General features: G+C 39.0%; 1 protein-coding gene across 4 annotated transcripts in view; it reads left to right on the top strand.

The window, feature by feature from the left end:
* Positions 1-26446, top strand: part of thsd7ba (thrombospondin, type I, domain containing 7Ba) — a 158841-nt gene that overhangs the window by 21502 nt on the left and 110893 nt on the right. For all 4 annotated transcript variants that reach the window (XM_044018621.1, XM_044018619.1, XM_044018620.1 and 1 more), the window contains exons 2-3: positions 13780-14124; positions 19937-20113. In XM_044018621.1, coding sequence (XP_043874556.1) covers positions 19954-20113 — 160 coding nt within the window. In that variant the 5' untranslated portion in view covers positions 13780-14124; positions 19937-19953. The remainder of the gene's footprint in view (positions 1-13779; positions 14125-19936; positions 20114-26446) is intronic.

The following is a 26446-nucleotide window of genomic DNA, read 5'->3' as shown; positions in this document are numbered from 1 at the left end:
TGAGCAGAGTTTCAAGGTGACCTTGTGCACATTAAGTTGAGACATGATGGTATAGGTACATGTGTTTTACCTTGAAATTATTTGATTATCATTTTTCCCTTGCACTTTATACATACTATTGTATGTACTCTTAAGCCGCCATTTCCCGAGACTGGGCCGGGACCTGCAGATGGGTCATTGCAGATATTATTTGAGATGTTGCCAAATAAATTTGAATATTTTTTTCTTAGTTAATACTATATGTATCATTTCTGCAGAGGAAACAACAACATAAAAAGGATTAATATGTTTTTTAGTCGTGTAATTACATTAGCTGAAATGTTTCCAACACTCTTTACATCCATTGAAATCCATTTTTATATTCAATTTAATGAACCGTTTTATTTTGGTTGTCTTTTAATGACGCAATTCACTTTACCCGTCTCCACTATTGTGAAATGAGGCTTTACAGAACTTTGATTAAATTTAATGAGCGCCAAAACGGGCTACAGCATGTTCACAGTACTTCCACGCGACTCTCCTATATGAAACATCAGCGCGATGAAGGAAGTATACGGTACCGCTAGTTGTTTTTGCATTTTATTGACTGTATTTGTCACTAATAGATCACAACGACTCTTTGCGTGTTTGCTGTCCATTCTGTTGCTGAAGCTCTCCCCACACTGCAATCACCATGATTCCACCTTGTTCTGCTATTGTTTTAATTGAGAGACACTCCCCCTAGTGGCAGAAACTCTACATGTAAAATGTATTATGTTAATCTATGAATTAACATACACGGAAGGTTGCAACTCATTTATCAAACATATATATTGTTTAGAAAAAAAAGAAAATTACGTTTTAAAGAAATGTTATCATGTCATATACATTATTTGAGGAATTAGGTTGAAATGGTGAGCCATATTTGAAGAATCGGGCCCCCCCCCATGAAAGTTTTTTTGTGGAAACTGGTCTTCAGAAACTCTGTGTCTCCCTGGATTTTACCCAACGGCAACAGATTGGGTGTAGTCATGGTTTATGACTCCAAAATTTGGCCATCCCGCCAAAATTCTTAATGCTTTGTCGCTTCACTGAAAACATCATTTTTCATATCTTGATTTAGCTCATGATACATCTTGGAGTACTAACCAGCATATATTTACTGCATAGGCTTTGCAGAATAACAGTATATAGTATACTATTCAGTGAAGACATTATGACTTAAACAGTTTTTGTTTGGAAGTGCCATACCTACTGTATGTTATAAGCTGCTGCTGATGGCATAACTGGAAAGAATCAGTCATTAATATAACTGCGTACAAACTGTACCACTGTGCGTTAAGACACCCCGATCATGAAATGCAGGAACAGGAAAGAATCGCAACAGCACTTTCACATTAATTTGGTGCATCCGTTATGCGAGAGCATATGCACTAATCTGATTTTTTTTTTTGTCGCATGCAAAATCAAATTACCCATATGGCAGAGCTCAGCAATCTCTCCAACCAGCCTCTCACATACTGTGATACTCCCAGGTCATGGTTCTCCATCCTTCATCTTAAGACCCTGTTCAGCAGAATACATTTGCCCCGTGCATAGGTGTGTGTGATTGGTAGATCAAGTTTGTGTCCCCCTGTCTCGGACTCTCATTGAATTACCACCATGTGGGCCCGGCAGCTGTTCCTTCTGGGCGCAGCAGGCCACTGTTGTTAATTGAAGCGTAATGGGCTCAACAGCAGGGAAGGTCAGACGGAGAGCTCCGCTGATGCACAGCCACTGTCGCAGCCCATGTGCAACACACTGGCAACTTTATATCTTCCATCCCAGGTTAGACAATTCAGTCAATCACGTTATCTTCCCACTTTTGTGGGACAGATCTGAAACAAAGTTAGACTGATAAGTTAAAAAAAGTACCATTAAATAAGGTGTGGATGAAGTTGAATTGGTTTTCTGTTGAGTAGTGTGTTGATGAATGAACTTTTACCCAACTAACAACGTGAAGTAGATATGCATAAGCCACGATGAAATAACATTTTCACAGATTTATCATGCTTTAACATAAAAAGGAAAATGCGGATGGTTAGAAGTCTGTGTCGTGGTGTTAATAGCCTCCACACACTATAGATATTTTTTTCCATATATTTACATTCTCCACCGATGTCCTTTTGTAATTTCAAGTTAATCGCCTGTGTTAACTTTCTCTTTGTGCTGAGTGTTGCAGCTCTGAAGACGAGCGGCTCCCGCAGTGGCATAGCCGTTCAGCTCAGCCTCTGAGCTCCTCTAAATGTTTGAGGGTTCAAAAAGATTCCGTGGAATAATGACTTGAAATCAGAGAGTCACGTTGTTATCGAACATGGTTCAGTTATTGCTGCAATAGTTTGGGCAGCTTCAGCTTCTTTTTTTTTCTGTCTGGTCTCAGTGACATGAAGAGACTTTCAACAGTTTCTTCCAAGAACGATCCTTTAAATCCTGCCTTGTACTGTAAAGCAGGAGCTGGGGAAGTTTTATGTAGTGGTAGAAGGCCTGAGTCTGAGTCAGACTGGAAAGTGTTGTGCTGTACTGTTGCTGCTGCAAGTTGTTATTTTGCTGCCTGGTGCAGAAGAGGGACATTTCTTAAAAAAAATATATATATATTTTTAGTTTTTAACTTTTTGGCTTTCAAGTAAAAAGAGAAGTCTTTTGACATTACTGCTAGACTAGCCTTCAGCTAATCTTTTGTTACTTTTATGTGACTAAATTAATCGTCAACTATTTTGATAATGGTTTTTGATAATGGGGTTTGAGTGTTTTTCCAATGATTAAAAGAAGATTTCCGATTGCTTTAGCTTCTTAGATGTGAATATTTCCTGGTTTCTTTGCTCCATATAACAAAGAAATTATTAAAACTGAAAAATGTTGGTTTTTGGACAAAAGAATACATTTGAGAAACATCATAATTTCCAGGTTTGAAAAACATTGATCAACATTTTCTGACATTTTATGGACTGAATGTATGAACATTGTATGTGTTGGAGAACCTGTGTATGAGGGCTGAAAGGTTCATAGGCGGAGTGTGATGCAATGGTTGAATTTGAAAATGTGGATTTCATTTCAGCATATTCTCCCCTGCAGTGCACACATTTTTTGCATCAGAGCTGCAGCACTTGGATGCCTTTGGCATAGAAATTCTCATCCTGATGGTCCAAAAAAAAAAAATCCTCAACAGTAGATGTGACCTCATAATTAGTCCGATACTGCTTCCCAGCCAAGTGTTTTTTCTTGAGGGGGAGCAGAAGATATTTAGATGGTGCCAAACGTAATCGTCCAGTTCAAAGCCACAGTCACACACTGCAGCCATAGCGACCACAGACTTGTGTGCTTGAGCATTGTCCTGATGGAACAAGATCCCCTTGGTCCTTTTTTTTGGCCTTTTTTGTCTCGATGGCCTTTCACCGCTGCCTCAGTAAGTTGGCATAGTACTCTCCATTGATAGTTTGGCCTTTCTGAAGGTAGTGAATGAACACGGTGCCCTTTGCATCCCAGAAAACTGAGGCCATTAGTTGGCTTCGGAACTCAAAAGACGTTTTGTTTTGTTCATTGTGGGCTATATTGTAAAAAAACAAACACATAGTGGTCCAAAATGTCTGCCTATATAGAGCTGACTCTGCTTCTGATATAAAAGGCTCATTCTGGGGTTGGGATTGTATACAAGTGTCAAACGAAAAACCTTTAAGATGTGATTAACTTTTAAATGTAGGTCCGTATGCACCGTCTGTGCATTTTGTGAATAATATCCATTGTTTATCTTTTGGTTCGAAACATATTTACATAATCTCTGTTGAAATGAAGTATGCATCATTTTGCTGGTGCAGAGCGGTGATGTCGTCGTGCAGCACCGTGACAGGCTGTGTCTGTGGTAGAAGAGGTTGGACTGTTATTCTTTGGGTCTTATTGAAAGATGATGAGGCTTAGGGATGCAGAGTGTCTTATATAAGGGTTAAACTGTTACTAATACATAATCAATTATTAAAATCTCTGTATAATTAAAGCAGCTCGGAGTCGGACGATGATGTAGGTTTGTAATTCCGTAACATTACAATAACTTGTTAAATCAATCGTGAGTAAAATTAAAGGTCATATTAAAGTAATAGTCCAATAAAATCCAATCAAGTATATAAAAATGACTTTGAATACAGCAAGTTTTCAGCATTATATTAAAAAATGCAATTTTTGCATGGTTTCTCGTTACAAATGTGTGATGTTTTGTGGTATTTATTTTTCTCATGCATGCTCTGATGTTGCCAGTCTGCAACAACAAAAAAGAGAGAAACGCTGTTTTTGTATGCCGTACACCTAACACTGCGTTATTACTGTTCATTCATTCATTCATTCATTTATCGTCTACTGCTTTATCCTCGACATGACAGTCCCGGGTGACACGGGGCGAAAGTCGGGCCACACCGTGGACAGTCTATCAAAGACAAACAACCATCCACTCTCAATTTAGATTGTCCAATTAACCTGTTTTTGGACATGGGGAGAACTTAAAAACTCCATGCAGAAAGGCCCTTGTTCCGATCTTTTTGCTGCAAAAGCAGCAGCAGCAGCAGCAGCAGCTGCTATTACAATGTTAGAATTGTACAATATTACAAAAGGGAAAGAAACCCAAACTGTTTTTATTTTGACCAGGGTGAACCTGTTCCTGTACGGTGGCCCCAAAGAACAAAGCAGTTACAGAGTTCACAAATAATACACTTTGAAGTACTTCACTTAGGAAGTAGCAGATGGATGCAGTTAGATGCTGTTGCCTGCCAATCAATCGTCGTTCCCAACATAATTTATCAAATTAAAAAAGAAATGGCTGTCATTTTATCCACTTAACATCTGATTTGAAATTCCCTCTTGACATTTTTGTGTATGCGGACCAGCCTCGGGGGTCAGACAGATCCGTCACCTCAGCAGCTTGCAGTTGAACGATTTCCGGCCAGTTGGTGCCTGTGGCCATCGTGCTGATAACAATTTTGAACCAATTACTCCCTCCAGCATCCCAGGGCAATTGCAGGGTCGTGTTCTCTCACTTGATAGTTCATATTTGTCGCGTTCCTACAATTTATGGCACATTTGTTTTTAATGCTCGCACCTCTCGGGTTTTGCTTTATTATCTTTACTAAGGAATGTATAATGTACCTCGGCGAAAGCAAGACATGAAATCATTCATTATGACAAAACCTATTAGCTCACGTTTCAGCCATGTTTACGCACTGCACAATTAGAGAATCTTACGGTTTATTGTGTTTATGTTTATTACAGCTTTGATGGGTATGTCAACACTATTGACAACCTTCTACATCTTTGATTCAGTTTAATGCTTCACACTTGTGTCTCGTCAGGACGGCCACAATTAGTCGTTGTCATAGTAACAAAACAAAGCATATATATATATATATATATATACATATATATATATATATATATATATATATATATATATATATATATATATATATATATATATATATATATATATATGTCAATCCAGTATTCTTCATACTTCATTCTTCATTTTATCAATTTATATAATAATAGCACAATGTAAATGAAGGCTGATGATAATGGACGTTGATGGCGATCACAGTTGGGAGAAAATTGTTCTTGTTCCCTCTGTGATGCAATTTTCATCAAAGTGACACTGCAAGGTCTTGATACCTGCAATGCACAAGGGTGCTTATAGGACATTTGTCTCAGGTGGCAATTAAGTTAACATTTTTCTTCAACATTGATTGCTTGCAGCTGATTCTAATGCCATGACTATCCCAAACTGGGGAGTTATAGACGTAGCATAGCTGCTCCCCAGTTTAAAAACAGAAAATAAAAACACTGACAGGTGTCCGAAAGAAATCCAAGTACATTTGGACTGCTGCAAGGTGGTGTAAGAACAGGTCTGGAATACAGAGCAAAAACTCATCTCTCAAGCTCTTTCCAACCACTTAGAATATTTTTTTTTAAATGTTACGATATCCATAATTATATATTACCTGAACACCACCTTATTATGCGCAGCAATATGCTGTCCTGGTGCTTGTTACAAGTATCTTCAGCTTATAGTGCTCATAATTAATTTGAATATTTGTCTCTTTAGCAGGGGTTGGGTTGCCTTTACCCCGAAATTACTTTGGTTAGTGATATAAAACTTCTGTCTCCATCTGGTTGTCTTTATTTAGCTCATAATTGCATGCTTTATACTGGAATTTAGTCTCATTACATTGTTTTCTGCTGCCTTCAATGCATACACTATGTGCTATGCATCCATTCTACTATATATATACAGCTGCTATTGAAAAGAAAACTGATATTGATGGAAAAAGTCATAGAATAATACGAGAACTTTGTTGAGCCACATTACATGAGAGTATAATTAAGTTGATTATTGCTATATTAACAAAAAAGCTCACTGGTCCATATTGCATTGAACCAATTTAACTGCATTGATTTGTCTCATGTTTTCAAACTGAGCTGCTCATGAATTCCCTGTCTTCTGATGAGACAATTAAAGTCTCATCATAAATTAAACATTGTACCCCGTAATGGACTGGTGACTCGTCCAAGGTGTGCTCCGTCTTCCGCCCTGTGTCAGCTGCGATTGTCTCCAAATCCCTGCGACCCTCGTGTAGAGGATCAAGCGACGATGAATGAATGAAATTAAACGTACAGTCTGTGGAATATGTGACGTTTATCCTTCTCTGTGCTGCTAATCCTGTTTTAAAAAACACTGGGGACAAGTCATTGAGAATTAGCTGAATTACATCATCATTATTAGCCTGATTACGTTCATCTCCAAAGTATCACAGCTTTCTCTGCCATGTCGATGTCTCGGTTATGAATAATCTCCTGGTTTGTGTACCGTATCTGATGATCAATTTAATAATGCCCTTTTAAAATATCAATTATACATTTGATTTATGTCATTTTGCTTATATAGAGCATTAGGTTTAAGGTAACTGCCACACAAATGTTCTATAAATGTATAACTACTCTTCACCTTTTTTTGCAGTTTCCATTTGATCTGTAGCAAAAAGATACGACTGTACTGTACAGCTGTACACATTTTTTTTATAATACTACTTAGAGTATATGACATTTACTGTACTTAAGTATCCAAAGTATTTTCCTGTTATAAAATGTTCTTAAGTTTTGGAAGTAGAAGTAAAAGTATTAAAAACGTGAGGAGTAATGATTGAGCCATGGTGGCTCAGCAGCAGGGCGAATTGTCTTTCAACTGGAAGGTGTTGGGTTCAATTCCTCGCTCTACAAGCCTACATGTGTCCTTGAGCAAGACAATTAACCCCATGTTGCAGTGTGTGAATGGTTATGAAAGATGTGTGAATGTGTGAATGTCAAAACTATAGTGTAAAGCAGCTCATCAGGACTTGAACATCTCTATGTAAATACAGACCACTACCAACTCTTCTTCCTCTGATTTTATTTGGTAGTAACGAGTAACAAAGATAGTTAGAGGAAATGTAGTGGAGTAAAAGTAAAAGTTGCTAGAAATACAAATAACAGAGTAAAGTACTTTTATGTGAATGTTGTACTTAAGTATAGTCACAAAGTGCTTTGTTAAACTGACATTGAAACGTCATGTATACTGATACAAATAAAGTAGGAATTAAACACCAGAAAAACCGTGATCTAAATCACAATCCACTTCATCTTTTTAATGAGATTCAGCCGGAGTTTGTGCTTAAGTGCGAGACTGGAACTGTGGAGCCGGTAATCTGGCGGAGAGACGTGAATGATTTAATGTTTATGTGGCCACAATTTGAGAGCTCCGCCCACTGCTGTCACCATTGTGTTGCCCCCGTTCACTGAATAATATTCCCACATTCTTTGAACGCCGGCTCGCTTTGCTCACAGACTCGGTTAAAGAGCCTAATTGCAGCTGCCAAAACATTGTCTGTGTGCTCGATACAAGAGTAGGTACTTGCTCCCTTTCAGGCTACGCTCTGCAGAAACATCCATGGAGTGAATGACAAATTACATTCTATCATCTCCATTTCCTGCTCATCAGACTATGCCAACACTTGTGTGGTGACATCGGTTATCTTATTGGCAGTGCTGCCTTATTTGCGGCCTGTCGGAAACGAATCGGGCATTGTTTGTAAATCAAACGTATTATTTGAGGCGCTTTTACTATCCGTCAGACATCGCAGCAATTCATTTTTTATACGTGCTACGCGGTGAGTCTCCTTCATTATTTTGAGTCTGCTGTCGATCATCTCATCAGCGCCAGGCAAGCAAGACCTTTTGCAGCATTTCATGTATCGCTCAAAACTAAGAAACGAGTGAAAGTATCCCAGCTGTTTTGAGACCAGCACACTTCCTCTGGATCCATGCTTGCAAAGTGAACTGGATCAATGTGAGGTTAAAGTCTAATCCCTGGAACACCCATCAGTCAATAACAGGAAGTCACCCTTTTGAGCGCCTTTTCTCTACATGGAACCATAGTTCTCTGTCACAGATGTTGGTCCAGCTTGGGGCTCATCCTCGCTTCTCTCCTTTTCACCCATGGCTACACTGATAATCCACATGGCCACAGACTCGGCATCCAGTTTCTCAGACAGCCCTTTCTCCATTGTCCTGAGCCCTTATCTCACGGCACAATACCGGAGCCTTCTTAAAGCACAAAGGGCCAACTTGTCTGCCCTCATCCCTCAAACTGTGAACTTTGAGCTCTTTTGCAGCAGAGTTATACACTTTTTTTTGTTGTTTTTTTAAACCGTCTTAAGAAGTAATATTGTTTTTTGTATGAAACCACATGATTCTATTAGTATGTGTTTTATTTGTATCCGTTATCAATTGCTGTGCATTACAACTTGTCTGTGTGTTTTTTTGCGAACGTCTGAATGTTTTCTGCCGTTTTTTCACTTTAATAACAAGCAATCACCGGCGCCTGGTAGCGTTTCTCCTCCCCTGCAGCTTTGAATCAATAATGTCATGTCAAACCCATGATCAACACAATGCTTAATCACATAGCTATTTGCTCGTACTTTTAAATATGTAGGTAGCACAGTGTGATACAGCTATGTCTGCATGTCTGGGTTATTAGTACTTCTGACAGTGTTGATGGGTTTGGAAAGGTCAGTGAACATAATGTTCTGACATTTAAAACTGAGACAGAGAAAGATGATGATAATGTTAATTATCACTAAAAATACAAGTGTCTTTAGGCATGAACTAAAGCTTTCTCTTGCGGTGCTGATTATGTGTCTGAGCTCACGACTTTTACTTTCTTTTCTTTTTTTTTAACTGTCGACACAGCAGACTGACTCGGGCTTCTTGACCTACTGCGGTTTTGTTGACAAACTTTCTGCTTTTTGAACAATATTTTAACCATGCCTTCATCTGAAATATGCAATTCTGCTTTAAAGAGTAAAATTGACACATTTATTATGCAAAGCCTGCTTTGAACCGATACGGAATTGGGTCACCGAACGTAGTTTGCCTGTTACAGCGGTTACTGTCAGTCTATTCACACTGGAAAGTGAATAGATCTCTGATTTGTCGCCTCACAATTGTTTTATTTTTATTTTATTTACAAGGAAAACTATAGTATCTATTTTGTTTTATGTCAAACAACAAAACTATATTTTCACACACAACCAGGAGCATTTGGACAATCGTTTTCAACAAGGAGCCGAACATCATCGCCACTTATCACAGGAACCAGGCTTTTAATTTCACCCATGGTTCGCTTTTCCTCCACATGCCCCCTGGATTATTGACTTTTTTCACGTTTCAGCCATCTCTGGTCATCTTCTACTTTCTTCACAGATAGCAAACCCCTCCACTACCCCACCCACACAAGCACACAAAACACACCCACAGCTCTGGTTACATTAGCTGTTATTTTCCACTGGGACACGAGTGACTTCAGGGTCCAGGTGTCTCTGGAACTGCTGACCCATGTTATCAGTCTGCGTCAGCAACCACATCCTCGCAAAACTAATCCTGACAGCATCGTCTCCCCACCCTCTCACACTGATGGCTCCCCCTGTGGGCCACATCTCCCCCCCCCCGGCTCCTCAGAAGTCAGACATCGTCACCTGCCTTCTAGTGTCTCCAGAGAGACTCTTATCAGTGGAGACAGAGAGCCGGAATGACCAGGATTACAGCCAGTGTTGTGCTAATTATAAGCTTTTTTAATGACGGGGAGGCAGGGGCTGGGAGGCCAGGTGGAACAGCCATACCAAACAAATCCGATTATCCCAAAATGGTTTGTTTCTCTTCTCTCTCAAGCTATCCATCGCTCTCAAAATGATTCTTTTGTGGAATAATTTCCCAGCTTTTCTTGACACGGCAGAGGCCTTTATTCTTTAGTGTCTGTTTCTGCTCTTCTTCTGTAGATGCTGTTGCAGCTTCTCGAGGGGATGTAGTACTTTATTTTGATTGACGATGAAATTCAAATGAAACCAATTAAAACTGATAGAGAGATGTTCTTTCACCTTAAGCAACTTTAGCCATTTCCACTTATTGTTTTCCTCCGGAGACTTTTTGAATGGCAATGAAAAAGGCTTATCATTTTGCAGCTATACTTTTTCTATTGTTGTGGCCTAATTTGCACTCTCTGATATCCCCTTTCATGTCTTAAATACATTATTTATAGCGGAAAGAAATATTTAATGAGAAATATATTGCGCACTACTCAATGTTGTCCGTCTTAGTTTTAGATATCAAATCAATTAACGTCAGTTCTCTCTAAAGGCTGAACAGTTTGAGCCAGGAAATGCTGCATAAATAACATAATGTATATAAAATGAAACACCTTTAATGATCCCCTTTAGTCAGCTGATGCATGGATGGTATTTTCTGTTATACTTTTAACAGTGAAGCACATCGGTGTATTTATGAGAAAGCACGTCATTGTCTCTGACTGACTAGGAATTGTTTTTATAAACCTATGAATCTGAGTCACAATCGATCTTGCGATGCAGTGATTCTTATTCTGGATCCGACGACTCTGAGCAGCATACACCATCAGCTTATATAATAACATCTTTGCCTGGTGTGTTTTGTCAGATGCTATTATTTACCAAGAAATGCTGTAACTGTGATGATTCAGGACTGTGCCGATTTTGACTGGAATTGAAAATATGCTTAAGTGAAGTAAAGACTTCTCTATAACAGTATTTGATGTAACTAATCTGATTAAGAGATCCTCTACAGCATCTCGGTGCCACTTTTTTTCTTTTTTTTTTGCCTTTTTCAAATTTAGCCTGTCTGATCACATTTGCTTTGCAATTAATCACTGTAATTCAGTCTTCAAAAAAAAACAAAAACGTGTTTGCTTCCTGGAATGCTGATTCAACGGTAGAAACGGGCAACAAACGTTGAACAAGAACGGCCACAGTTCCCAGATTTTGTGAGGAGAGATATTCAGGCGACATGGGTGGAATCATTTAACTAATCCTGTTGTGGTGCGGCTGGTTGGGTCCAGCTGACTTAATAATCTCTCCTGCTATCGCTGCTATGACCCTGTCAGTTTTCCTAACGAGCCACACACCACTGCACCTACAGCACATGGACACGGGATGAAAGAGCCATAGTATGTTTGCAACCACAACGATAAACATGCACCTGATTGAGTTCACAACCCCCGGCTGCATGGGCTGACAGTCTGTTTGAGGTGCAGGCAGACGACAGATACATTTCTTTGTCAGATTAAGCCGCTTCTTACTTTGCACTGAATGTGATTTCCAATTTCTGCAAGCAAAATATATGGCCTGTTTTTTACTGATGATTGGAGTTTTGTCTGCTTAAGTACAGAGAAATAGGTGTTGTGTGGAATGGTGTCTATAGATGCTACAAAGGCTTTTCATACAACTGTTTTTGCTCTACAATTTTTCTTTAAACTGACTTTTAAGATTAAAATTTACCATCTACCTGACATACACCAATCAGTGATACCATTAACCTTTAGAGCTCACGCAGGTGCCCCCATGGTAATTTGACGTGGGAATAATACACATCTCCTTATATGGACATCCTGGGGTTGTGTGTTTATGGGTCACATATTCAAGTTTTTGTTTGTCTGCTTATGTGTTGTTGTGTCAAAGTATTTATATACTGAGTCATTTTATATCATGACATGAAATTTAAACTGTGACGTATTTCCAAATTTCACAAATTCAATTTGATTTTAAACAATTTGTGTACTTTTTGCTCAGGTGTGTTTATGTAGTTAGTGAAAATATGTATTTTTTAATCAGATTGCCTAGGTTGTGCTGGAAAAAGGGCTATAAGACACTCTGTTGTGCATTCTTATAGCCTCTGTATACTATGTTTAAACATAGTAATGGAAAAAAGCAGCCAAAATGCTAAGGGTTAAAACCTGTAACTGTTTTTGCCGTGACTCATTGGCTAATATGTTTACTGTTGTAATTATTATGTACGTTCATTCATTCATTACCACTGTACACACTGGATAGGTCACATCCTGCCAGATAAACCAAACAAAGATCATAGATGCTCTCTGAATGAATGAAAACCATTAATTCTCTGTAGCTGGGTGAAGAAGGTTTTTGGCTGTAAAGACTGAAGGATAACACTAATCCAGTTGAGGAAACCAGCTACCGAAGGTAGAAGAGAAGCAGCAGGTAGATTGAAGTTTACTTAAACAGATGGAATATATCACCCTGGAACCAAGTGATGGACTGATTCACAAGCAGACAAACGCTTTCATTCCTAGTCAAATTGCAGGCATGTCACATGTGTGTTATCCTGTAAAGATAATTAGTTTTTGGCATTTCTACAAAAACCTGCAAAGTCTCTCAGCAGGCATGGTACCTTTAAAAATCTGTTAACAAATGCAGTGAGAAATCAGTATGAGGTACCACACACACTTTATCTGTTATCCAGGCTTAAAGCTGAGATTGAATACGGATTAAATACACAATTTATCCCTTTGGAGTCCAGCATTGTGATTTATTTTTACTTCATTCACCCTTCCTCTCATCCTATTTGTTGGCTTTCACATGTTTTGCCAGCTGTGGGATGAGAAGTGCAGCACAGAAAAAAACAAACTGAGCTCACTGAAGCCAGGATGCCATGGCAAGGCAAAGGACTTAAAAGCCTTGGGAAATAAGGTCCCAGTCACTGTGGTTTTCATGTGCCAGCAAGGTCAGTGTCGGAGTGTGGGATGTGAGTAGACTCAGCGTTGTCTTTGGAAAGGCTCAGAACAGACTTGGCTGGCAGGTTGATGTGCTATCACTGAATGTCATAAAAGAACAAACTCCCAAGCTGCAATTCTTGGACTGCACCCTTGCATTTAGTATCACTGTCAAAACGAGTCACAGGTCAGTGACAAAAAGTCTCTATGAGCCTTGCACATTTATGTAAAATTCACAGGGAACAACCAAGACTGTGCTGATATATTACCCAAGTGACATTGCCATACCTCTTTTATAACCTGAGTCTTTTTTGAGAAATATAATCATCCTTTTTCATATTCATGGAAATCTAAAATGAATAGTATGATAAATATGACGAAAGAGATGATTATAAATCACGGCAAAGTCACACAGCTCTACCTGTGTGTGCAAATGGTATATAAAATAAAAGGTCGCTGCCCTCGCGTCATGCATCTTCATGAAGCCTCCCTGCATAGATGTTCATTCACTGATTCATTTATGTTCGCTGTCTGCAGCACATGTGTGATGTGATCTTGAGAATGTCACTCCATTTATTCAGATTACTCTGCTGCAGTATCAGGTGGTTATATCAGTGCCTGTGTCTCTTCTTCTTCTCCCTCTCCCTCTACCTTAGACCCTGCATCCCAGACTGAATTCTGTGCCAACCCCACACGCAACATCAGTGGGCAGGTACTTGACTGAGACGGCGCGGGGGAGTTAATACCAGTCAGTGCTGCCGGAGGTGTGACACAACCCCAGCCCCCTCTACACTTTGATTCACACAGGATTAAGCAACTGCATGATGCTTCAGGCAGAAGACTTGGCACAGCTGATTTACCACCCCTGTCAGACTTAAAGTCTTTGGAGGCCCTCCTCCGCCCTGCTCTTGTCTTCTGTGGCGTAAAAGAAAAGGTGAAAAGGGTCTGCCGCTGCACCTAACAGATCACGCAAAGGGATGACTGGCAGTCATCTTTCTCAGGTAAAGTGAAAATCATACAGTGAAATAATATATAAATGCATGCTTGTGCTTTAGGTTTCACCTGATATTGATGTCATTTGGTTCAAGTACTGTAAGTCCGCTGCATTATTAATTGCTCATTTGCAAACTGATTTCCTACATCCATCAAACCCAGTGCAATCCCATTCACCACGACAAAGCCTCCACACCATTACACTTGTGAGTCGCTCCACTGTGCCACAGGGACTTTTTTGGGGGCAAAAGTGCTATATCAGCTGCAGAACACTACACAGTACACTAGAGACAACAAACAAACAGAAGCAAATTGCACCTGCCCTAAAACGGAGTATCGCATCTGCCCTAAAAACCTATAAAATGTAAAAGAAAAATATTAAGATGCAGGCAAGACCAGATACAAACAACACAAACCAGTAACCACAGTGAAAAAGCGCAAGAGTAAAGTGATGGTGCTTATTGAGAAACTCTTTGATACGATACATAATAATACACTTGATTTGTAAAGCACCTTTCGTACAAGGATTGCAGCTCAGTGCTTCACAATGAAAGGAAAATAACAATCAAAAAGCAAATACAACAACAAAACACAACGCGGGGTGGATGAAGAGGAAAAGTCAAAATGTGAGAAGACCCTGTTTTAACTTTGAAATAAAACAAAAGGTGCAAATAAAACATAACACAGGGTGGACTAAAAAGGAGCTATAGTTGAAGGCTTGAGTAAAAAGTTTTAGGTCTTCTTTTATTATTAGCTTATTAGTTAATTTATTTAAGGTGCTTGCAAAGAAATGTGGGCTGTGAAATTTATTTATTTTTATATATATATATACTATATAGCAAATAAAATGTAAATGTAAAATGTATCTGTGTATGTATATATATGTGTGTGTGTGTATATGGGCCATTCTACCGAATTCGTGCAAATTGCTGTCCCACATTAAAAAAACTATTTAACAAAACAATTAAGAATTCAGACCTTCAATATTTACTAAGATGATGTTATGATCTAGTTAAACACAAGACTGTAACTATTTAGTAATTAAGCTAAATATATACAAAATCATCATTTATGCTACCTTCCTAGGTACTTTCTATTGGGAAGTAGTTGTCCCAATCTCTAAGCCCTAAATTTCAATCCATGAAAATAATACTTAAAAGAATTTTGTCATTTTTTCCAATAGTGTATTTTAAAATATATGTTTGGTTTCTTTTAAACAGAATGTAAAACATTTAGATTCATTTTGAAGTTTTTTTTTAAATTACAAAACATGCTTTAAAAAATGCTGTCCCACACTTTCATGTCACAACCGTAACATGAGTTGTTTTACCACATGGGTGGAGCCTGGTTATAGTCACACCCCAGAATTTCTGACCAAGAAATGACACTGCATCCCTGTCCCTCATGGCTGCATGGTGAGATATTACCTCTCATAATTTTTAAGTAAATGGGCTCCAAAGTCTGAAAATCAGCATGTTACATTAATAATTGTCACAACCGTACACATATTATCTGCAAGTAAATACACTTTTGGGGGCTCAAAACAAAATATTATGTTTTGTTGTGTGTACAACTGTTCAAACATCTGTTCCTAGCCATTTACTTGTTAGCATGTTTGAGTTATGCTAAGAATTAGCTAAAAATGTCACAACCGTAACAGTCACAACCGTAACAAATTGTAACGTTACGGTTGTGACATAATCATTATGGTGTACGGTTCCACATATTTAAGGACATTTTTCATCATTATTATTACATTATACTCTTAAAACATAATAATAATAATAATAATAATAATAATATTGTTATTATATTTGATTTGTAAAGCACATTTCATTCTTAAGAATCTCAGAGTGCTAAATAATGTTTGATATGATAAGGAAAGAAGGAAAGAGAACGAAACTAAAAGATCAAATCTATCAGTGATTTATCTGACAGGGAGCAAAGGAAGGTCAGAAGATCATGGCGAAAAAGACAGCAACATCACAGGCTATTGGTGAAAAGTCAAAGAGAGATGGAGAGATTGTGCACAACTTCCACGCCACCTCCCACACCCTCTGCCACGCCTTCTCCCATGCTGCCTTACCTTCCACGCACTTCTAGTGAGACTTCCACGCACTTCTAGTGAGACTGTTACTCCACGCACTTCTAGTGAGACTAATAAGAGACGTTGGAATGCGTGACCACAGAAAAATAAACTTGAATGGAAGAAAGAAAAATATAGAAAACGGTGCCATAGATTGTGCGTGAGGCCAGAGAAGTCAAAATGTTCCGCAAGAACAAAAACTCAGAAGGAAGTATGGAAGCACAGAGTTCCTGTGCATATCAGAAAGACCCTTCTTTTTCATAACACACTCATGCACAATTTGCAGAAAAAAATACAAGTCTGCCAATTATAAAGAGAAACATGGATTAAGAAGCGCATTGACAAGCAGGTTGCTCAGAAAATACAATCTTGTTTCTATGCTCAGAGAAACACTAGGCAGCTCCCACAGGCAGCTCTCAACACGACTGCAGACAACCCACATCTAAAGTTCACCTATCAGAGACATAACATTTGTGTTTGTAAAATTCACATTAAAAGGCAGGTTATGAGTTAATATTAAGCAATAAGGTTGAGGGGATATAATACAACCTTGCAAACAAAATACTGTGGTCATGAGCAAAACAGTGCAGTCACTACCGTAACAGTGTGGTCACTACCGTAACACTGAATGTTTTGTAAAATAAAATAAGAATTGAGTCATTAAATAACATTTTATGATAACTATTGGTTAAATATACATTCAATGTAATAACTAATGAACTCTGAGATCTCTATGATCAGTGTAATTCATTTTACAAAAAAGATTGCATTTAAATTTTGATGAGTCTTAGAAAATAAACTTTGAAATTTGTTAAAAAAAATTATTTTAATTGATTTAGTTGTAAAACCCTTCATAATAAATTACTAAAATTATTCTTTAGAGGGTGTATGGACACACAATATTAACAGATTAATATAATGGTTTTTATTGCAGTGTGTTGCTGTGTTACGGTAGTGACAAATTTTAGGAGTTGAAAAACATTTCAAGAACAGGCAGACATTAATATATGAAATTTGACTGCGCCTTTACTAGATATGTACCATAGAAATATGGTACAATATATGTATGGACAAGGTTTTTGGAAAAAAACAACTTTTGAAAATGTGTTTCCAACTCTGGACTTTGCACGAATTCGGTAGAATGGCCCATATATATATATACACATACATATATTTGCATACACATTTTTACATATATATGTATACATGTACAAGTATCAAATAATTCAGGAATAAAATGAAGATGGTCAGAAATATGTGTCAGTCTGTATAATGATAGCTGAAAACAGCTGCTGCAAGTGTTCGACCAAAGGTTGCATCGTGTTTCACTTGTGATTCTGTGTGAGCTGTCCAGGTCACCCTTGCCAGTAAAAACATCAGTAATTACCAGCTTGCTTTTATATTGCCAAAGCCAATCAAAAACAGTGGCATGTACCACATTGTGGCGAACATACTTGGATCCGCGTTAACCAGACTGTGCCGGACGCAGCACACAAAGAAGAGCACAGGAATGCTGGCAGAAATCTAACGTGATAACATGAGGAACGACTTAACTGTTTTGCCACATAATTGTGTGGGAATCCAGTGAAGAGTGTTGCATCGCTGCTAAACGGGCCAGGATCAAAGGCCTTTGTTTCCTCTCCAGACAGAACTGGGTGTTTGGCTTTTTTAAAGAGAGCATGTTGGCTCACTCGGTGATTTTTTATAGTCTTGGCACACAGAATTAGCTTTTGATTTTCATTTGGAAAGATCTCATCAAACATTAATTATTGTGACCACCTGTGAAAAGGAGAACTGTTAAGTGTTGCTCATCTGTTCCCTTATGATAGCTGCAGGGTCTTTAGTCTGTGACTGTAGAGAGTGAGCCGTAGATGAGGACCATAGGAGACAGAGAGAGGCAGATTGTGTTACATCAGATCATGGAGTATCTAATAGGATGCACAGCAGCATCTGAGCCGTGCTGCTGTTCGCCAGGTTTTCTGTGGCCACTGAGAGCCTGGCATGATTCCTTTGACCCAGATATTTAACAGCTTAAGAGCTTTTTTCCTTTTTCGAGATTGTCAGGATGTCCTGAATTCTGCCTCCACAGTGAGCCACAGCCTGAACTGTCTGAACGCCGTCGTCACTAAAACTGTGAGGAAAAGCAGCCGTTCATGACTTTTTGCAAACTCAAAGAACACATGCCCCCCCCCCCGGCGTCATGCTTATAGCTTCATTACTAGTTTGTGTTTGAAACTGTCTTTTAATCAGTTGTGACATGTTCTGTGACCCTGTGGAGAATGCTGCCTGTGCCACGAATAGTCAAATTAGACTGGCTAGAGGGAGGATGTAATCTGGGAGCAGTCAGGTATGGCTTTCAGAGCGGTGCAGCCGGAGAGCTTGGCTAGTAATCAGCAGCCAGAGGTGTCTAATTGGCTTATGGCTGCATATGTGCCAGACTACTCTGCTCATTCATCCAAACAGAATACATTCTCTGGCCAACAGAAATGTGAGACACAGTCAGCTAAAAAAATGCACAGACATTCTATCCTAAGTGAGAGAGGGGTTTAAAATAGACAAAGGAACATCGACGCTGTTGTTTACATTTGAAGAAGACTGTAACACATCAAACCCAAAGAAAAACTGAGCAGTCCATCAAAAACTGGGCATCTGGCAGCGCACTCCTGGGCACCAAGCCATTTCCACCCCTGCAAATTTTTCTCATTAGACTAAATCTGCCCCAACCAAAATGCAGCCAAAGCAGCAAAGTCAAAATCTAATTTCTCCGGAATGAAATCAGGCAATGCTAATTCAGCACCCACCATGTGTAAATAATCTTGCATCTGAAATGCCTGTTCAGAAGGTAATCTACCATCTGATAGGATGCTTATTTATCAACACAAAACGTGGTAAAAACCCTCTGTGCCGCAGTGAATTTTACATGTTTGTGGTTAAACTACTTCTCTGTGTGACGAGAAAACAAAACCTTGTGTGAGTGTCTTGCATTTTGCGTCCTCCATTTTGTGTTCACTCTTCCCACTTATTCAGCTGTTTTTCTCTCGTGTTTATTGTTTCATGTCTCAGTTGTTATGCCAAATTAAGTTTTATCGCATTGAGTAACATGATTGCAGAATGACACACTGCAGGGATTTCTCTGTGGGATAATAAGCTGGTAATACATCTCACTGTACCCAAAGTGCTACGGCACAGCAGAATTAGTTTTAGTTTTTTGGAATCAGTGCAGACCTAAACGCTAAACACCAGCATCACATGTTCGATTCTATTTTCATTAACTCTGCTGTTAATTACAATTAGAGGCTTGGTGAATCCAGGACTAATCCCTTCCACTCCTAGAACATGAATCACTGCAGGAGGAGATATGAATAAAAGAGGTGCCGCAATAAAAAGGTGCTAATACCCCATATTAACCTTGTCTCCTTCAATACGTGTTTTCACCTCTTCCTTGGAAGCCTGTGAGGCTCAGGTCTCTGTGATTCATTTTGTTTTTGGTTTATCTGAGAACAAGCAGGCATGATAACACACTTGTATGCTGGATTACGAAAAAAAAAGAAAAAAAAAAAGGATGACACACTATGACACTATTCATGTGTGATGCACTTTGGAGGGTGACACTGAATGTCATGATTCTGGGCAGGAGGTTTCTGTGGGACAGGATAGTTTGTTCCTTCAGCCCAAATGTTTGACCATTTCTGTGAGTAAGTGAGTGACTGATGAATAAAATCTTCTCCCCACAGGAGTAAGAGAGGAAGCAATGGGCTGGACTATGATTCTAAAAGATGACTTTGGGGTCATTGCCTGGGCACTGCGAGCTGGGAACTACCTCAGCTTCCTCCTCCTCTTGTCACTCTTTTCTTCTCCAGTCCAGTCAGACATTGTGTTTCCTAAGGATCATCATTTTTCATGGAAAGCAGGTAAAAACTGTTTGAATATTTTCTTGCTTCCATTAAATTGAAACGTCACCCTCCAGGTTGACAGTTGCATTTGATGGTTTGATTTTCCTCTCGGCTGCAAAATCATTGTCGTAGTCATTGAATATTGTGTGCCATTACACTTTGTTGATCTATATTTGTCAAGATTGCGATACATAATGCATGACTATTTAACAAAACAGAACCCCCCACACACACACACACACTTCAGACGAAATTTTGTCTGAAGGCAATTGTTGATGTCAAGAAAACAAACAATCCTGGCAATCACCAATTTAAACTATGCAGTCATTCCTCTCAACCTGAGAGGTGCATCTTTCCATGTTAGTCATGACATCATGAAGGGTAAGAGTGGAAAATGGGCCCACATGGTGGGTGGTGTAGTGGTTAGCACTCTTGCCTTTGCAGCAAGAAGACCCAGGTCCACGACCCTGTCGGAACAAGGGCTTTTCTGGATGGAGTTAGCATGTTCTCATTGTGTGTGCATGGGTTTTCTCCGGTTTCCTCCCACAGTCCAAAAACATGGAGATTTGGGGATTAGGCTAATTAGACATTCTAAATTGACCATGAGTGTGAGAGTCAATGGCTTTTTATGTGACCCTTTGATGGACTGGTGACCTATCATGGGTGTACCCCGCCTTTTACCCTATGTCAGCTGAGATTGGCACCAGTAAGTGAGTGAGTGAAGGGAGTAGTAGGTGTAGCTCAATATTAGTATTTTATAAGCTAAGGTTGCACGTCCGTCCCTCCTCTGTGGCTCGTCCTGATGTTTCTCCCATTTTTCCCCAGTACAAGGTTTTTTTAGAGAGTGTTAACACTCTAAATATTAGCGATGTAACATGTTCAAACACTGGGTCATCAGGACAGGGCTTATTTAACATAAGTAACACACTATCCAGTGTTTGAACATGACCTGTGTTTGAACATGTTACATCTCTAATATTTGAGAGTGTTAACCTGCCATTCTCATGTGTATATATATGTATAGATGTGAAAGCAGCACTGCATAATTTGCTTTTGCTCATCTTTGTTGGTTTCCAATTTACACATACACTGTTAATATATGATCTACTACTTTATTACCCCTGTGTACAGCACACAAATATATCATATATTTGATAATCAGTGTCAGCGCTGAAGGCGAGCAGCTCGGGGAGGGGTGGAGATAGAGGCAAGAATTATTTGCGTAGTTGTAGATTACGGAGTCGGGGGGGAAGAAATACATAATCTTTAGGAACAGAGATGAGTTTTTGGTTTAATAAATGCCAGGAGAAGAACATGTGGATATGCATGTGTGAGCACATACATTAATTTTAATATACAGACTGAATTCAGGGAATCATTACAGCTTCATATAGACAAATACCAAGTAGCCAAATCTTCTTCTTACTGACACATTGTTGGGGGGCATAACACTGCTATTGGGCATGGAGCTAGTATGATGGCTGTTAGCACAATAATCTTCTCCCCTCTGACAGACTGTCCATTCTCAGTCCTGTGGTGACAAGCAGGGTTTTTACTATAATGAGTGTGTGCTGTGGTGATGTGAAACAGTAATGAGACACTGTTGCACTGCAAATAATCATGTTATGGTATGCTCTACTGCGGATCTACAGTGTGACTCCCAGTAACAACTCTCTGAACTGAATGTAAAGAGCAACGTGTGCCCGACACACATTTTGTGTCCCTGTGTGAAGAATAAATAGTTTTGTTCCAAATTCCCTCCATATAGTTCCATGTAGTCGCTCTATACAAACACCCTATTTGTGAGTGAATTACCTTTGGAAGGTTTTGTTGAAATATAATGTAGCACTAGAAAGGTAATTTGGGGTAAGCTCACAATTCATCCTTCACTCGCATCGCTCATTCAATTGAAAATTAATTTCCAAGGCAGCATGGCAAGGAAAACGTGGCCTCCCCACACAAAAGCCCCACTTGCTATGCGATTAGCACTTTCATTTCTCACTCTGCGGTTGGGTAACGACACTGCCCAAGTGATAAAGAGATTGATTAATTTCACTTGAAAGGACGTATGTTCAAAGGGGATGGAGCTGGGACACCAGGTGTGAGGATTTGACATCCTCTCATAGCTAAGAAAGCTTATGCGTTGTTGCTTAGTGGAAATTACCGTGAAAATACCAAAGGACGTCTCAAACTGAACACTCCTTTCCTGCTAATATGTCCTTGTAGTGTCTGTTAAACTCGAGAGAAAAGTGTCGCAGTTACAATCAAGAACAATCAGCTGTTGACGTTTGTGGTAAATGAGCTAATTCTCCTGAAGGCAACACATCTGTCTCTGTCTCACATCCACCGCCGCTTTGCGCTCCATGTCACAAGTCTGACTATTACGTTCATGTCGGCAAATATTGATTTAACTTTCCAAAGTTAAATCACTGAGGACATGATAAGTTTGAATACTTATTTCAGCTGACAGGCTCCCTTTCAATTTTAGACTTGTCAATGTTGGGAGGATGTGCTCTAAATTATGCACAGCCAACCTATTGTGTGTCTATCTAGGCCAGCAGCAATGTGGAGTAAATCTTTTGTGTGAGCAAGTTCCCAGAGCTGTGGCTAAGCTGGGAGGCTCTGGCCCAAACGGAGAGCTGGAGTCATTTAAGCCTGACCTTCATCAATGTCTTGGAGAGCAGAATGCAGCACTGTAATGCTGTGCTTAATGGGACTATCATTTCACTCCTTTAAAGTGACTATTCAAAGACAATCTCTATTTAAATGGCTGCAAGTTCGACATTTACCATTAACTCAGATCACACTGGAGAGTATCAGAATAGGAGATGAGTTGCTATGAGTTATGAATGGCTGTGATTTGTAATGCCCTGTGTGTTTGTTTACTTTCACTGCATTTATAGTTGTGCACTCAGGACTGACACCTTTAAAAAAACAAAACCTGGAAAAAAACTAATAAGCCAGCCCTCCTTTACAACCTAATAATGCCAAGCACATTCATCTGCACTCAACAATAGACATTATGCATTCTGGAAGCACATTTATTTTCTGATCTGTGTACAAATAATGCATCTAAAAGGTCTGCATAATAACTCTAATAACCTGGTTCCAAACAGCAGAGTTATGACTCTAATTCAAATAATTCAAACGCCTATCTCATGCATGCTCATATCATCAGCAGCATTACAAACAAGAGAGCAAATGGGACCAGTCAGAAGTGAACTCTGCTGACACATGCGTCCAAGGGTTAATTTAGTCATTTCAGTCCACGTTTCACACCTAAAGGTCTCTAGATAACTATAGTACATGTGTTAGAAATACTGTAGCTCAGCTCTGGTTAGTAATTCAATAACAATATACGTACATATTTTCCTCAATAGCAATATAACAAAGGTTCAATATGTACTGATGTGATGGTCGTGCATTTCTCACGATTTGAGCCGCAAGACATAATTGCAGAGTGCTTCTCTGTTAACAAGCAGTTTAACTGCTCTCTTCAACTTCTACATAAGAGCAAAACACAATCTCTAATTATTTGTAATTATCATCATCGGCTGATTTGAAAATATTTTTTTTGTGAACGTTTTTGGCTAAATCGTTCAGCCCTACTTTAGCTTTTTCTTTTTTTTGATATACTTGGAATTCTAAATTCAGGATAATTATATATACTGAAGTTGGGTGTTGGCATCTGCATTTAAACATGACAGAGGAAATTAGAGCCTCTCGTTCAGGTTTTCATGTGTCATATTCAGTGGCAGTCTCTGGACTGTGAAACAGGGGACGCTCATTTCAGGTTATTTATACATACATTCCCACACACATTCTACTAGAACTAGAACAAGGAAATGTGATAATTATGTAAAACTGAAATGCTATAAAACTGTTTAACGCACAAGAACCAGCCATTTATCTTCACTCGCAAAATCTACACAGGACTGAGGAAGAAAAGCCTCTGCTATCGTGTATCTTTCTCCATTGACTCGGAGAGAAGCTGAGCTTCCATGGAAGTAACGTCCAAACACCGTCGAGCTCTCCTCAGTGGAAAAAAAACAACAAACAATTCTGTGTCGTCCCAATGAGAATATTTGAAGCTGAGCTTCAAGTGGTTTTACGGGATTACGAAAATCTCGCAAGACGATCCGTAAACAGCTGATTCTGAACAAACTAGTGACGCGTTCTAGCACACGCTTAGTATTGAAATGTAAATACAACGCAGTACATATTTGATGACATTGCATATTTGATGTTGATATTGCAACAACACATCATCAGTAGGGTAAAACTAACCTGTCTCACGACGGTCTAAACCCAGCTCATGTTCCCTATTAGTGGTGGGTTAGGGTTAGCTGAGCTTCCCTTGCTGTCTTTTCCTCCTTAAATTTCTAAAACTCACCTGTCAGAAGTCATGGATGTTGCAGCCTTGTTCAACAAAAAGAAACTTTATTCTTTTCTCAGATGGACTTGTATTGGGAACTGTAGTGTTACAACTATCATTACCAGAACATTTTTGTATTAGGTTTTTGTGTTTCGCTCCTGTTTTTCTCAATTTTGTGGCTATAAAGATATTCCCTTACTGTATATGTTGCCTGACTAATTAAGCCATTGGCTCATCTAAATTATGTGGGAATTTTCAGCTGTGTGAATCAGCTGAGAGACAATGATTTTCACAAGATTGAGAAATCAATAAAGGGTTTCCTTAATGAGAGGGATCAGAGCTCCTATACTGGATTATTCAAAGGGCTTACAGGACTGAAGCCCCACAGATCTGGTCTTACCCCAGGCCCTGTGACTTAAAATGCACTTTTTATTTTGGTGCAGTGATAAAGTTAAGCAACATTTACATTGCATTTCAGCATCTGAGTGTATATATATATACAGTGTATTTGCAATGTCATCACCCTGTTGCACCATCAAAGCTAAAATCAGAAATCAACTTAATTTTGGTTCTGAGAGCTCAAAGGAGGGTGTGCTAGGATTTTAACATTTCATTTCAGAACCGCACTGAGGAATTTTCTGGGAACCTTTTATTCAACTGAATTAGGCAAGAACATTTGAAGCCAATTGGACAGTATCTAGTTTTCCTCCTGGTCCTACCGTTTTTCTTCTGCTGCAAAGATAAACACAACAACCTGGTTGTTTTTTTGTTTTTTTTTAAAGGGGGGTCAGCACAGGGTCTGAAAGCCGTGATGGACGAACACATAAAGGAGACATATTGAGAATATGCTCAATAGCTGTTATGCTCACAGCCAGCCAATGTGTGTTTGTTGAAAAGTGAGACTTTGAACGTAAGTAATGAAAAATAACATAGATAATAAATCATAACAGCAGCACGTAAAAACACTTCAGCGGGATGATCGACTATCTGTATTACTGTATCTGACAAATGACAGGGGATGTGTTTACATGCACTGGTCTAATGTGATTAATTACATTACAAGTTGAATTTAGACTGACGATGGCACATCGAAAATGAGCACCGCTTTTCACTATTGGTGAGCATCAGTGTGTGAACTTTACAAAGAGGTTCATCTCAGAGTGCCCGCATGTTTAGACACACTTTGTTCTGATTCGGAGTCAACAAGATACTTGATATAGTTATCAGTCATGTTTGCTTTCATGTCCCTGCACGGCTGTGTTTTTTTTTTTTTATCCTTGGCTTTGTCATGGAAGTGTGGTAGAAAGACCATGTGTATAGCCCAATAGCCCACCATTACCCTTGCTGTTTTGGTGTTCGATTCACACTAAGCTGGCTTTTTTGTTATGCTTCAATGAGATAATTTTCAGAACTTGGGTCTTAAAATGTTAGGCTCACATTGTAATGTGAAGGGATTTAATATAATGTTTCAGACAGTAATGGAGGGAGAATTGCACTTTAAACAACCCAGATTAAACATATCTGGTGATTAGTAATTGTTAATAATCAACATAAGTGGTCACGTAATACAATCCGGCATATTTGTTTTAAGCACATTAGCTGCTAAGAAACAGTGATTTGGGGGTTCGACAGAATTGGTGCAGCACCACATACAGTATATTTAATCCTAAGGTTCAGGTCTAATATTAATCACACTCGTACCGCTAAGCACAAAAAATGTGCAAGCTATAAAAATATTATACGTTATCATATTCTACTTTCATTGAGCTGAATTTTCACCTACATATGACCTAATTATTGATGTCAAATACTAATTTTAACCCTTGGAATGCCAGGTTTTTGTATAATATTATATAATATAACCGCGTTCATGGTGTATTTTATCCTTACTGTCGGAGCTGAGCCGGAAATAACAAGATGAAATTTAAATACATACTCTTGCCATAATGAACACAGCCAAAATACGGAAGAATGAA

The sequence above is a fragment of the Solea senegalensis genome, linkage group LG2 (assembly GCF_019176455.1).
Source record: "Solea senegalensis isolate Sse05_10M linkage group LG2, IFAPA_SoseM_1, whole genome shotgun sequence".
Taxonomy (NCBI): Eukaryota; Metazoa; Chordata; class Actinopteri; order Pleuronectiformes; family Soleidae; genus Solea; species Solea senegalensis.
Note: the sequence above shows the minus strand (reverse complement) of the source record. Positions and strands in the feature narration are given on the sequence as shown.